Consider the following 16,066-nt stretch of genomic DNA (forward strand, 5'->3'; position numbering starts at 1 on the left):
GGGGGGGGAGGGGAGGGAGGAAAGAGGGAAGGAAAAAGAAGGGAGGGAGGGAGGAAAGAGGGAAGGAAAAAGAAGGGAGGGAGGGAAGAAAGAGGGAGGGAGGGAAAGGAGGAAGGAAGGGAGGAAGGAAGGAAGGAAGGAAGGAAGGAAGGAAGGAAGGAAGGAAGGAAGGAAGGAAGGAAGGAAGGAAGGAAGGAACTGCTAAAGAACTTGTTAAAACCACCTGTTCCCCATAAACTACTGAAATAAAATTAACAAATTTTTTTAAATGAGCTCTTTGATTTTGATTCAGGAATCCTGAAATCCAGAATCACCAGAATAATTTAAAAGAGGTGAATGTTGGCAATCCAACAATCCCACTACTGGGTAACTACCTAAAGGAAAAAAAGCCACTATATCAGAAAGACATCTTCACATATATGTTTGCTACAGCACAATTTACAATTGTAAAGATTTGGAACGTCCCTAAGTGTGTATCAATTGATGAGTGGATAAAGAAAATGGGACATGCACCATAGAATATTAGCCATAAAAACGAATAAAATAATGCTCCAGCAAGTTGCATGGAGCTGGAGTCCATTATTCTAAGTGCAGTAACTCAGGAATGGAAAACCAAATACTGTATATTCTCACTTACAAGAGAGAGCTAAGCTATGGGTTCACAAAGGCATACAGGGTGGTATAATAGACACTGGAGACTCAGAAGCAAGGGAAGGGAGAAAGGAGAAGGACAAAAATCTAGTATAGGGTAGAATGTACACTACTCAGGTGACGACTGCACTAAAATCTCAGACTTTGTCACTATACAATTCATTCATAAAACCAAAAACCACTTGTACCCCTAAAGCTATTGACATTTTAAATAAATAAATAATAAAAATTAATGAGTAAACAAAAAGGGAGGTTGAATACATGTTTGTGTTACTTCAAAATCACACTCAAAATCCCATCAAGTGTGTTTGAAGAGTTATAATGTTTACTATATTTATTACTTATAAAGCATGAATTAATACAGGGATTTCATTTATCAGCTAGTTCTAAAACATATCTTTCACCATAGCAGATGCTAGTCTATAAATTTTTATATTGAAAAATTTCCCTAGAAAGTTTAGAATATATAACATATATGTGACACAATCTTTAGCCCTCTAGAAGAGTCATCTATGGTGATATAATCCACATCACTCTATAGTATCAATAAAATCAATAATCATTGGCAGAAATTATTTTAAACTTCTATTAAAAGGCCAAATTAATGGCAAAATTATTAAAGAACAATGATAAAGAAAAGTGCTACAGAGGAAGAATTTGAGTCTAACAGACTGTTTTGTGTTTGTTGGCTACTATAGTCTGATGTTTACCTAGCAATAGTCCCCAGATTATTATGGTTTGTGCTAACTGAGGAAACAGTCCTTGTTTCATTGATTTGCACACTTTTGCTCAATTGAAGTTAACAGAATGGGCCACAACTGGAAGTGGAAGTCTCTTTTGTTTAATTTATTTGCCACAGTAATACTATAAAGCCAACCATAGGAATCTCAGTCCAGCTTGGAGTCTAATGACTGAATGAAGAGGTAGAAAACCAAAAGTGGCAGCCAACACATGACAAGAATCTTCATAAAGCAATATTAGAAAATGCCTTGAATAATGTCATCCATCTACAATGGCTACAGTTTCAAACTGCCTGTATACAGAGGGCTGACTAGATGACTTTCACAACACAAATACGTTTTTAGAAATTTGACCTCATTTCAGGATCATTCACTATGCTTTACATGCAATCCAGAATGCTGCACACATATGATATTCCTTGCTCTCTAGAAGTTTATGTTCTAAACAAAATTCTAGAAACCTTATTTCCCCATAAGGCTGACTTTTATATGTCTCCTTTGATCACAGCACAAGGATCTACCCCAAAAGTTCAATTTATATCTCAAAGAAGGGGAGGGAGAAAGGTGAAGAGAAACAACTGAATTTGAACCCATAAAAGTTATTTAATACACGTCAATATTATACCTAAAAAGTAATCTAATGAATTCATTCTTTATATACATAGCAGAATATTATCAACAAATTTATAGAGCATTGTTGTATTAGGAACCATGAGAACATAAAGAAGCGTAAGACATCTGATTCCTGTTCATTTTTTAAAGGGTCCGATTCTCCCTCTCATTAGGTCCAATTCTCCCTCTCATAGCCACTCTTTGAGTGACATGTACAATGACAACACTCTCCAACTCAAGAAACTGCAGGACAAACATATATACCCCCATAGGTGAGTGGGAAAAGTGCAGTACATGACTCATCACCATTTAAAACAGTTACATCACTGATGGTCTACTGGAATTACTCCATCATCTCCCTGTAACTTTAGAGTTTACTTTAAAAACCCTCTAGGCTAGGTGAGGCTAACCTTATTTCCAGTATCATGTAAACCACTGACATGAAAACATTAAGATGAGTTTAAAACTATGCAAAAATATGTAAAAAGAATCTACTTTTCTACAAATACACATAATAAGGAATACTTCAACAAGGTATATATATTAAATTTTATTAGTTTTTATTGTTTCCATTAACTCGGATATCACTAACAATTGCAGAGTTTTTTTCTTTTATTAAATGGTTAAAAGGCCTTCAAAGCTAGAATACAATTTACCCTTCTCTGAGGAGTGGCTGTTTAAGAGGGATCATTAGCTGTAATGTAGAATATGAAGGCATGCCTCTCCCATCAACAGCTGACAGTCACATAAGGTAAAGGTGGAACATCAAAGAATAAGGACTTACTTGTGAGGTGGAACTCAACAACTATCATTTTTAACATGCTTTTAACCATATGACATTTCAATTACTTTTTTTACTGTACTGATATCTTAGTTGTCCCATTTTTAAAATAAAGAATATACCAGTAACTGACCAGAAAATAATTACTACACACCCATACACATGAAATTCTATAAATAATTTGTGGCTAGAGGAGAAGGATGTTAAAGTGATCTCTTTCTGAGATTTTAGAGGCCCAGTTTCCTCATTGTGTTCCCACATAAATACTCTCATTGCAGATATTTCAAACATTATGCCAGACTTATACAGATAAAAATCCTGGAGTATGTGTTCTGAATGTGTTGGTAAAGAAAGTCACTTCATTTGAGAGGTCTCTGCCCCTTCAACCTCACCCTCCTTACCAACATACATTCATCACTGAAAAGGGAAATATTTACAAAAGTTAGTTTAGTTATGTTTAAATATTATGTTTAGCTGTCTGGAGACCATGTTCTCAAGATTTATACAAGAAATCAAGGATTAAACTTCATAACAATTAGAAAACCACACTGTGTAAAATCAAAGACTTAGTTAAAGGAAATTAAAATAGTTTTGCCATTGGTGCTAAACTGAAATGGCTCCATCTCTTCCCAACACCTGGATCAAAACCTTTTGCACTTTCATGTAAACAAACCGGGGCATGCAAAATGCTCTGTCTGCAGTAGGGTACCACCTCTGCACAGGCATTTGGGTGAAAAATGTGGAAAATGCCTAAGGACTCTTTGAAGCAGCTTAGAAGAAGTGAGAGCAGGAAAGAGGCTCTTCTCTAGGGTAAGTTTGTTTAGTAGAAAGTAAGCAATTTGTCAGGGTAAAAGTTGACAATGTTGATTCCAACAGTTTGAACTGTGAATAAACATCCAAAGGGATTATGTTACTGAGAATTAGAAAAGATTCCACTAAACTTAATGCACTTGTGTTTTCAAAGATAATATGCCTTCAAGCCATACTCTGGAACCTTGGTTTAGGGTTAGAATTACCCTAAGCCCTTTCTATGCCACATTAAAGAACACAAGGTCTGACCCCTCTAATAAATGCCTAAAAATATTAGACTAACGATGGAATAAAAATATTTCATTTCCACTTATTGAATTGGAAAATACCCACTCCCCCACACATTCACATATTTATACACACACACATGCACACATACATATGAAGTTGACTAAAAAAACTTGAAGAAACATCTATGCTCTTCCCAAACATTTAAACTTAAACCCAGTTTCAGTAACCAACTTAGGGAAATACATGCATTGGCCATAAATCACTTTTAACTTTTCCCTTCTTAATGGCCTATCAAAGAGCAAAAAACAGGGCCTACACTTATGAAATCCATAATCCCCTTCTCTGCTCACCAAAGCTACATTTAAGTCTGGCTTTCATCTCATGCTTTGGGGTTTTTCACCAGGTACAAGATGAAAAGTTGGAAGAGTCTTGTGCTTTTCTAAAAGCAAAACAATTTGGTTGCCACTCAGCAATTCCTGGTGACATGCCAAGAAGCCTGTAAAAAAAAATTTAAGTTTTCCTAACTTAGAACTTACAAAAATTAGTGTGAGATGGTCATAGCCTGTCAGACAATCCATCTTTTTGTTTTTTAATATTCATAAACAAGGGAAAACACATAGTTTTGATTTGTTAAAGTTGATTTGGGTCAATATAATGCAGGTCTGCCTTACATGGTCTCAAGGAAATGTAGGTAACTTGGACTGCTCTTCTGAGTTCACCTCAAATCCTTAATGATTCTCACATAAGATTCTGCTCTTACAATGTTTTCCAAAGCCTGACAAAAGCATGCAGCTCGTTTGCTCATTACCAGCAAAGTTTGCAAGCAGCCTGCAAAAAATTGTTTCTCCTTGTAGCTCTGACACATTTTCACTTTCCTCCTAGAACCAAGGATGTAAGGAAGCATGGCTCACTCAGTCTCATAGCCTCTTTGCTCTTAAAAAGAAAATCAAATTCCCCAGATATTTCCAGACTCCACCAAGAATAGAACATTCTCTGCTCTGCCTAAGGACCATTATCTCTTTTACATTTCATCTTTATATTCACTGGCTTCATAGGAAGGGCATACACAGAAAGAAGAAAATAGCTGCTTCTTAAAAGATACCAAATTTAGTAATTCTCTCAAATCTACTGGCACACATCTAGAAAGTCATATTTTTAAAGGCTTCATTAGGTTTTTATTGGTTCTGTGTTTTGAAAAGAAAACACACGCTGAATCACCAGTAATTTCAAGTCAAAACATATCTGCAAACTACAAGAAGTATTTGTAATAGAAAGACAAGTCATCACAATTTAAAAAGTGATATAGTGGGTAGAGACAGACAGGCGCATACCCCAAGTAACAAGTTGCTAACTGAATGCTCTAAGAATTCAACCAACTCCAATAGCCTTACCTGTTAATATGAGATTACTGTAAGTATTGGAGAATTGCTCCTTTAGAAGAACCAGATGCATCTGAGCTGCCTTCTCCCTTTGGAGCTCCAGCATAACATCAGGGTGCTGGGCAATCTTGCAGCCTTTCTGTTTATCTAAGGCAACATCACTTCGAACAATGTCTACGAAAAGAAAGAAAGAAGGCAGGCAGCAAAAACTAAAACAAAACAAAAAATAACATACCATCAAAGTCTTGCTTTACCCAAAATGACAGAATTAATAAGCTTCTGGCATTTTCATTAGCCTAAACAGATGCAGAAGTAATCAATCAGAAAGCTCTCCAACTCCATGACACATCTTGAAAGTTCCTCTGGTCATTTCCAAATTCTTGGGAGATCTATCTGTTTCTTAGCTCTCTCTGCCATAATTTAAGATTCTCACTCCTCAGTTCTCCTTCATGGCTCACCTTCAGGACTTATTTACCTCCTGGGTAATAAGAGATTTTTAACATTCTCTTACCATTTTCCATAGGAAAAAGTATTATAATACAATTTTGAATACTAGTGACTATGTAGGTCATTCTCTCTACCTCATGCTACAGGACCAGGTGATAGCTTCAGCATGTGTATTTAAGGGTACTTGGTCTATTTTTTAAAATTCACCTGCCAGTCAGCCTACTCAGCTCAAGTTAGAACTGCTGATCTATGGCTTACCTGGTCAAGGTTTTTTCTGCTATTTTTCATGTACCTTGAGTAAAATAGCTTAATTCTGACTCAGAAATCATTCTTTCAATCTAGAAATATTTTTTGAGTCACCAAAGAGAGCAGAGGAGGTCTAGAGTCATGGGAGATACGGCTTTTCCCCAATTATTTTCCCATACTGCTTTTTATACTTAAGTATGATTTTCATTCAAAGCAGATGTAGTCTCCAGAAAACAGCTCCCTCAAAAATAAAAATTCATACAGAATGCTTCCCAACTAGCAGGAAGCTCTCATGCCCTAAAGTTATTTATTAGTTTTTATATAATCATGTATTCTTACATAATACATCTATTAATTTACAATTAAGTTAATTTATTAAATTAATCCGATTAATTTATAATTGTTAGGTTAATTTATTAATTTAATAATTACTAAAATGAATTTATTTAACATAATTATTAATTTAATTAAATTTAATTGATTAAAATATGATTCAACTGATTCCCACAGGAACAAATGATATCATCAGCAGTAATCTAGGTGGAAACTCTAAAAACTTTCAAGTTCTGCATAGCAAAACTAAAGAATTTTAATATAGAAGACGTTAAAAAATAACTGCTTTGCTACTTTTGACACCAATGATTTTGGATGGTACTAAAAGGAAAGCTATGCTCAGTGACACTTAAGAGAAAATATAGGTCATATGGCAAAAAGGGTAGAACACTTTTTCGAAGAAGTAGTCTTTTCTTTTATATTTCTAAAGGAAAATCCCAGCTACAAATACAAATCCATGACTATGAGAGTTAGGGTGTGTGACACACAAAGATAAGCCAGATATGAAAATGATCTTCACTAATTCTCAGGTTAAAACAGGAGAGCTGAGTAGAAATCATGCAGTATTTATGCCTAAACATATATATACCAATTTCTGGAATATGGGAAATAAAGTGAACTCATTTAACATAAATAACTAGTCTCACAGATTTTCTGAGACTTAAATACAAAAATTGAATAAATTAGTGCAAGAATATACCAGCTTTTAAGACAATCACATAGAAGTCAGGAAGAATAATAGAGCTTAAATTGATATAAATTACATTCTTTAAAACTTCTTGGATTACATCATCTCATTCAATCCTTCTAACAATACGATCAAAGTAAATAGCCGATATTGTTGACAGCTGACCCAAACCCTAAACACAATCCTTTCTCCCTTGCCTTCATCTATTATAGAGACTTAAAAGCTACAATATACAATTTTCTAGCTTTCCTTGCAGAAAAGAGTAATCATGTAACATGGTTCTGGAAAATGAGCTGCAGGCAGACTTCTCCAAAAGGGAGACTTTCTTTGCCAAATTAAAAGACAGAGCCTCACTAAGAGAAACTCAATTTTTCCCTTTAGTCCCTTAGTCCCTCCTATTTTCTATCTCTGAAACATAGTCATGAAGCCCAGAGTTCTAGTAGCCACTTTGTAGTCTTGAGTCAAGATGCAAGAGTGGGGGTCGGACACAGTGGCTCACCCCAGTAATCCCAGAACTTTGGGAGGCTAAGGCAGGTGGATTACTTGAGGTCAGGAGTTCAAGACCAGCCTGGCCAACAGGGTGAAATCCCATTTCTACTAAAAATACAAAAATTAGCCAGGCATGGTGGCACATGCCTGTAGTCCCAGCTACTCAGGAGGCAGAGGCAGGAGAATCACTTGAACACAGGAGGCAGAGGTTGCAGTGAGCCCAGATCATGCCACTGCACTCCAGTCTGGGCAACAGATACCATCTCATAAAAAATAAAACAAAAAAGAAACAAGAGGGTAAAGGATTACACACTAAAGGTGTTAAACAGAAAAATGGAAAGAGCTCAAATCCCTAATGTCTTTATTGACCCAGCATACCTGTGCTAGACTGCCTATCTCTTAATTTTTCGCCATATGAGACAAACATACTATTTATGTAAGTCATTAATAGTCAGTTACCTGTTTTTAAAATCTTAACCTGTTGTATAATCCTAAATGATAAAGAACACCATTATTATCACTATCTTAAATACAAAAAAACTGAGGTCCACAAAGCTTGACTTGCACAAGTTCACATTACTTGGTCAGTCCTCAAATCCAGGTATGTTCAAAGCCAAGTTCAGTGTTCTTTCCAGAAGTTAGTCCTATATGAAAACTCATGAGCTTAATAGAATTATGTTAAACACTAAAAGGAAGAACTAAAAAGAAAAGCTGAATTATACTGTTACAATGGTGTTCCATACATAGTCCATGTGGAAAAGAAATATGGATGATGTTTTCTCAGAAAAGATTATAAAACTTGTATCAAAACATGTTATAAAAAACTGAAGGATAGTTTCAATTATCCTGATATCTTCTGATATAAGTTTAATTTGAAGATAACACCAACTCCCTATTTCCTATTTAAAAAAATATATTGCTCAGAAAGCAGCAGAAGCAACAATTGTTACTTACATCCTCAACATCATTCCAACAAGAACCTTGCAATAAAGTGATGACATTACCTTTATATTAATAACAGTCAGAAAAGAAAACGATGAACATGCCCAAACATATGTCCTAAACTTTAGAAAAGTAGATTTCAAAAATGTTTCGAGAAAAAAATAGATATACCATATAAAAAGGAAAAGTATAGATTCCTTATTCAACTCTAATCATTTTAAATTGTATCAAAGACTAGATAAATACAAAGCAAAAGTATATATCAAAGATGCACATGGTAATATATCTGGAGGAAGAGTTAGTATCATATATGACACACTCAAAATTCAAAATTATCTTGGCAATCTAAAAACTTACACTGAAATCCCAAAAACGGAAGGTAAAGACATGAGCACAAAGGCCTACATTTATACTGAAAATTAATAACATAAGATTTAAGAAGGGAAAGCCAGGCCAAACAGGAGCTCATATACTTAAGATCTTATTAAGATTTTTAGGCTTTAGTTAAATATCAACTTATTATAAGTCAGTGCTATGATATTGCTGTCAAAGTGATTAATGCAATCTTTGTCTACATTAATAGAACAAGAACATGCAGAATAAAGAAAGCAACACAGTTGTGCTACATTCCATGGCTACCAAGTGCAGCACAGTAAAGAGTTTGGAGTCAAGCAGACCTCTGTTCAAATCCTGGCTTGGTACCCACTTATTAATTACAAAAGTGGTAGACAAAACACCTTTCTAAGCTTTCATTTCTTTATCTACTGTTATTATACAGATACACAAAAGGCATTGCACTATTCATACAATAAGAGCGCAATGAAGAGTACCTATAAGTTGTTATTAGTATCCTGCTTGTGGTACTATATATTTCCAGCTATAATAGTCTCAGATAGATCCTGATAACCTAGAGTATATCCAAAGAAAAGTACAAATATGGAAAATAATGTTGATCTTTTAAAGTAGCTGAAACTACAAGAAATAATTAAGATCAGAGTAGAACTGAAAGAGATAGAGATACAAAAAACCCTTCAAAACCTCAATGAATCCACAAGCTGGTTTTTTGTAAAGATCAACAAAATAGACTACTAGCCAGGCTAATAAGAAGAAAAGAGAAAAGAATCAAACAGACACAATAAAAAATGATAAAGGGGATATTACCACTAATCCCACAGAAATACAAACTACCATCAGAGGACACTATAAACATCTCTACACAAATAAATTAGAAAATCTAGAAGACATGGATAAATTCCTGGACACATACACCCTCCCAAGACTAAACTGAAAAGAAATCAGAATCCCTGAATAGACAAATAACAAGTTCTGAAATTGAGGCAGCAATCAATAGTTTACCAACCAAAAATTGTCCAGGACCAGATGGATTCACAACCAAATTCAACCAGAGGTACAAAGAGGAGCTGGTGCCATTCCTTCTGAAACTATTCCAAACAATAGAAAAAGAGGGACTCCTCCCTAACTAATAACGAGGCCAGCATCATTCTGATACCAAAACCGGCAGAGACAAAACAAACAAAAAATCAGGCCTATATCCTTAAGGGACATCAATGCGAAAATCCTAAATAAAATACTGGCAAAACAAATCCAGCAGCACATCAAAAAGCTTGTCCACCATGATCAAGTTGGCTTAATCCCTGGGATGCAGGGCTGGTTCAACATATGCAAATCAGTAAATGTAATCCATCACATAAACAGAACCAATGACAGAAACCACATGATTATCTCAGCAGATGCAGAAAAAGCCTTAAATTCAACAGCCCTCAATGCTAAAATCTCTTATTAAACTAGGCATTGATGGAACATATCTCAAAATAATAGCTATTTATGACAGACCCACAGCCCGTATCATACTGAATGGACAAAAACTGGAAGCATTCCCTTTGAAAACCAGCACAAGACAAGGATGTCCTCTCTCACCACTCCTATTCAACATAGTATTGGAAGTTCTGGCCAGGGCAATCAGGCAAGAGAAAGAAATAAAGGGTATCCAGACAGAAAAAGAGAAAGTCAAATTGTCTCTGTTTTCAGATGACATGATTGTATATTTAGAAAACCCCATCCTCTCAGCCCAAAATCTCCTTAAGCTGATAAGCAACTTCAGCAAAGTATCAGGATACAAAATCAATGTGCAAAAATCACAAGCATTCCTACACACGAATAACAGACAAACAGAGAGCCAAATCATGAGTGAACTCCCATTCACAATTGCTACAAAGAGAATAAATACCTAGGAATACAACTTACAAGGGATGTGAAGGACCTCTTCAAGGAGAACTACAACACACTCCTCAAGGACATAAGAGAGGACACAAACAAATGGAAAAACATTCCATGCTCATAGGAAGAATCAATATTGTGAAAATGGCCATACTACCCAAAGTAATTTATAGATTCAATGCTATTCCCATCAAACTACCATTGACTTTTCTTCACAGAATTGAAAATAACTACTTTAAATTTCATATGGAACCAAAAAAGAGCCTGCATAGCCAAGACAATCCTAAGCAAAAAGAACAAAGCTGGAGACATCATGCTACCTGACTTCAGACTATACTACAAGGCTACAGTAACCAAAATAGCATGGTACTAGTACCAAAACAGACATATAGACCAGTGGAACAGAACAGAGACCTCAGAAATAACACCACACATCTACAACCATCTGATCTTTCACAAACCTGACAAAAACAAGCAATGGGGAAAGGATTCCCTATTTAATAAATGGTGTTGAAAAAACTGGCTAGCCATATGTGGAAAGCTGAAACTGGATCCCTTCCTTACTCCTTACACAAAATTAACTCAAGATGTATAAAAGACTTAAACGTAAGACCTAAACTGATAGACCTACGCAATATCATTCAGGAAAGAGGCATGAGCAAAGACTTCATGACTAAAACGCAAAAAGCAATAGCAACAAAAGCCAAAATAGACAAATGGGATCTAATTAAACTAAAGCACTACTGCACAGCAAAAGAAACTCTTATCAGATCAGAATGAACAGGCAACCCACAGAATGGGAGAAAATTTTGCAGTTTATCCATCTGACAAAGTGCTAATACCCAGAATCTATGAAGAACTTGATCAAATTTATAGGAACAGAAAAAAATCAAAAAGTGGGCAAAGGATATGAACTGACACTTCTCAAGAAAAGACATTTATGCATTCAACAGACACATGAAAAAAATGCTCATCATCACTGGTCATTAGAGAACTGAAAATCAAAACTACGGTGTGATAGCATCTCACACCGGTTATAATGGCAATCATTAAAAAGTCAGGAAACAACAGATGCTAGAGAGGATGTGAAGAAATAGAAATGCTTTTACACTGTTGGTGAAAGTGTAAACTATTTCAACCATGGTGGAAGACAGTGTGGTGATTCCTCAAGGATCTAGAACGAGAAATACCCATTTGACCCAGCAATCCCATTACTGGGTATATAGCCAAAGGATTATAAATCATTTTACTATAAAGATACATGCACATGTATGTTTATTGTGGCATTGTTCACAATAGCAAAGACTTGGAACCAACCCAAATGCCCATCAATGATAGACTGGATAAAGAAAACATGGCACATATACACCATGGAATACTATGCAGCCATGAAAAGGATGAGTTCATGTCTTTACAGGAACATGGATGAAGCTGGAAACCATCATTTGCAGCAAACTAACACAAGAACAGAAAGCCAAACACCGCATGTTCTCACTCTGGGGTGGGAGTTGAACATGGACACATGGTGGGGAACATCACACACTAGGGCCTGTCAGGGGGTTAGGGGCAGGAGGAGTATCCATTTTCTATTCCAGGACCTAATCCAAGATCCCATATTGCATTAGTTTCCATGTTTCCTTAGTCTCCTCTGGACTGTGATAATTTCTTGGTCTTTCCTTGTCTCTATTACCTTGGTGCTTTTGAAGAGTACTGGTCAGGTAATCATCAGTTTTAGGTAGAATATCTCTCGGTTTGGGCTGACCAAAGTTTCTTTGTAGTTGAAATAAGTTATGGACTTTGTGGAAAGATACCACAAAGTTATGTTTAGATCTTATTAATGGTGACATTAATAACCTTGTTCCCTTGGTTAAAATGGGTTCTAGGGGGGTTCTGCACTACAAAGTTACTATTTTGCCTTTGTGATTAATAAATATTTTGTAAGAGATATTTTTAGGCTATGCAATACCACATTTTTCTGTAAACTTTTACCCACTAATTTTACCATCCCTCAGTGTATCTCACCTACAGCAATTATTACTCTGGTGTTCCAATTCCTGTTTTTCTCATTCCCTCTACATTTATTAATTGGAATTCTTCTATAAGGAAGAGAGTTGTCTCTTTGTCACTCATTTATTTATTCAAGCATTGTGTGTGTGTGTGTGTGTGTGTGTGTGTGTTTGTGAACTTGTGGATATTATTTTATTAAGTCACATTTATTTATTTTGTTGCACAAATTGTTCCAGCTTTGGCTACTGAGAGCTCTTTCAGCTCATACTCTGTGACTTTTTGACATATCCTCAATCTTTTCTTATAAGCACTTCCTTACTTTCTGGCACCACAAAGGTCCCAGGCTCATCTTGTATTTTCCTGCCCATCCTAGAATCATCCACGTCTCTAAGGAGACTTGGTTCCTTCTGTTGGAGAATAATATATAGAAACCAGGATTTAGGTACCACATGTGTTCATTGCTACCAGGGTATCACTACTTCTAGGCCCTCTCAAGTAGAAAGACCTTGGAGAGGTATATAGGGTTACCAACTGATGTACACACATATAACTATGTTTATTTTTCTCTCTTAAAAGGAAAAGAAGAACACACTAGTCCAACTCCAATCCCACACTAAAGAATTCATTTTAGCATTCTCATTTTCTTATCTGTAATTTCTTTCTCTGACAGTGAAAAGCCTACTTTTCATAAACTACAATATATTTGCTTATTTGCTCAACACTAATATACATACAAAGTAGTTTCAGAATTGCTAACCCATGATCTTTTAAGAAACATATTTACCAACTACAGTACCATTCAAAATAAAGTTATTCAGCTTCTTTCTCCTCCAAGTTTTCAGCATGGTTGTGCCATTCATCACAATACAGTTCAATGTATTTGGCAAATCTGCAGTCTACCTTAGGTTCTCCCAATATCCTGGTTGTTTTTTTAAAATTGAAGACAGTAAAATTCACTCTTTGTTGCATACAGTCCTATGGGTTTTGACAAGTGCATAGGATCAAGTAACCACTAGCGCATTACTATACAAAACAATATGATCACCTCAAAAGACTCCCTCATGCTACTTTCCATTATCAAGCCCTCCATCCATCCTCATTCTGGCCAACACTTATTTGTTGTTTTTTGGTTTTGTTTATCTGTTTCTATAGCTTTCTCTTTTCCAGAATGTCATAACAATGGAATCGTACAATATGTAGCCTTTGAGATATGGCTTCTTTCACTTTGCAAAATGCATTTAGAATTCATCCAAGTTGTTGTCAATCAATAGTTAATTCCTTTTTATTGCTGAATAATATTCCATTGAATGGCTGTACCATAGTTTGTTTACCCATTCACCCACTGAAAGAAATCACAATATAGTTGTTTCCAGTTTTTGAGAATGAATATATAGCTTCAATAAACATTCACATACCAGTTTTCCTGTGAATATTAGTTTTCAGTTGACCTGAGTAAATTCATGAAAGCAAAGCTACAGGATCATATGGTAATTACACATTTAGCGTTATAGGAAACTATCAAACTTTTTTCCAGAATGGCTGTAGTATTTTGCATTCTCACTAGCATTGGATGAGAGTTCCAAGTGCTCTACATCCTCAACAATAATTGTTATATTCAGTTTTGTTTGTTAGACTTCTAATAGAGTTGTAGGGGTATCTCAGTGTGGTATTTTCAATTATCTTTGTTTGACTTCTAATAGATTTGTAGTGTTATCTCATTGTGGTTTTAATTTCCATTTCCCTAATGACAATGATGTTGAGCATATTTTTATATACTTATTTTCCATCCATATATCTTCTTTGGTAAAGTGTCTGTTCATACCTCTTGCCTGTGTTTTATTTGGTTAGTTTCTAATGTTTTTAATTTTAAGAGTTCTTTATATATTCTAGGCACAAATCCTTTACCAAATTTGTGATTTTAAAATATTCACTCCTCGTCTATGGCGTCACTTTTTCATTAAAGGGTCTTTTACAGAGCATTTTTAAATGTTGATAAAGCCCAATTTATCTATTTTTCTTGTTTTCTTTTTATGGATCATACTTTCTTTTTTTGTTTGTTTGTTTGTTTTTTGAGACACAGTCTTGCCCTGTCCCCCAGCCTGGTGTACAGGGGTGTGATCTTGGCTTACTGCAGCCTCTGCCTCCCAGGTTCAAGCAATTATCCTGCTTCAGCCTCCTGAGTAGCTGGGATTACAAGCATGTGCCACCACACCTGGCTAATTTTTATATTTTTAGCAGAGACAGGGTTTCAGCATGCTGCTCAAGCTGGTCTCAAACTCCTGACCTCAAATGATCCATCCGCCTCAGCCTCCCAAAGTGCCGGGATTACAGGCATGAGCTACCATGCCCGGCCCATACTTTCATTAGTGTATCTAAAAACTTTTTGTTAATTCCAAGATCACACAGATTTTTCCCCTTTACATCTAGAAATTTTATAAGTGTTGTGTTTTGCATTTAGGTTTACGATTGTTTTAGTTATTTTTTGTATAAAGTATGAGAAAGGTAGCAAGGTTTATCTTTTCACATAAGAACTTCCAATTTTTCCAGTTTCATTTGTCGAAAAGACTCTCCTTTCTGCATTGAGTTGCCTTTGTAACTCTGTCAAAATTTAGTTGACATTATTTTGTGGGTCTATTTCTAAGCTCTCTATTCTGCTCCACTGATCTACATGTTATTCTTCTATGAATACCACACTCCCTTGATTATAACGGCTCTATATTGTCTGACTTTTTTGAAACTATTTTACTCACTCTAGTTCATGTGTGTGTGTTTATGGTGTGTGTGTGTGTATTCATATACACAATCACATACATACAGAAAAGTTTTCTATGGTTTTTGGGGACTGAGTTGAATCTACAGATCACATCAAGAAGAACTAATTTTTTTGTTTTTTTTTTTGAGATGGAGTCTCACTCTGTCACCCAGGCTGGTTCTGGGCTCACTGCAACCTTCGCCTCCTGGGTTCAAGCAATTCTTCTGCCTCAGCCTCCTGAGTAGCTGAGATTACAGGAGCGTGCCACCACACCCCACTAATTTTTGTAGTTTTAGTAGAGACGGGATTTCACTATGTTAGTCAGACTGGTCTCGAACTCCTGACCTTGTGATCCACTCACCTCGGCCTCCCAAAGTGCTGGGATTACAGGCATGAGCAACCACGTCCAGCCAAGAATCGATATCTTAATAATACTGAGACTTCTAATCCATTAACACATTTCATCTCTCTTTCTCTCTCAATTAATCTGATTTCTTTCACCACTTTTTGTAGTCTTCAGCGCATATAGCGCATATATGTGTATACATATATACACATAAATGTATTCCCTACACATTTTATTGGATTCATTAAGGAAGTTCCTTACTCTTCCGGTTTGCTGAGAGTTTTTGTTTTTTTGTTTTTTGGGTTTTTTTTTTTTTTTTTTGATTGGGTCTCACTCTGTCACCCAGACTAGAGGGCAGTAGTGCGATCTCAGCT

The 16,066-nt window shown here is 35.8% G+C and overlaps 1 protein-coding gene and 1 long non-coding RNA gene across 2 annotated transcripts in view; one reads left to right on the top strand and one right to left on the bottom strand.

Moving 5' to 3' along the window:
* LOC116553767 overlaps nt 1-11,347 on the top strand; it is a 17,257-nt gene extending 5,910 nt beyond the window's left edge. Inside the window, exon 3 of the long non-coding RNA XR_004269900.1 lies at nt 11,213-11,347. This is a non-coding gene — a long non-coding RNA (uncharacterized LOC116553767). The remainder of the gene's footprint in view (nt 1-11,212) is intronic.
* The window catches only part of HPSE2 (heparanase 2 (inactive)), a 732,977-nt gene that overhangs the window by 653,560 nt on the left and 63,351 nt on the right, over nt 1-16,066 (bottom strand). Inside the window, exon 3 of the mRNA XM_032281250.1 lies at nt 5,217-5,378. Within this exon, the coding sequence (XP_032137141.1) occupies nt 5,217-5,378 (162 nt within the window). The remainder of the gene's footprint in view (nt 1-5,216; nt 5,379-16,066) is intronic.

Source organism: Sapajus apella, unplaced genomic scaffold (genome assembly GCF_009761245.1).
Source record: "Sapajus apella isolate SASKATOON/1434 unplaced genomic scaffold, GSC_monkey_1.0 scaffold13, whole genome shotgun sequence".
Lineage (NCBI taxonomy): Eukaryota > Metazoa > Chordata > Mammalia > Primates > Cebidae > Sapajus > Sapajus apella.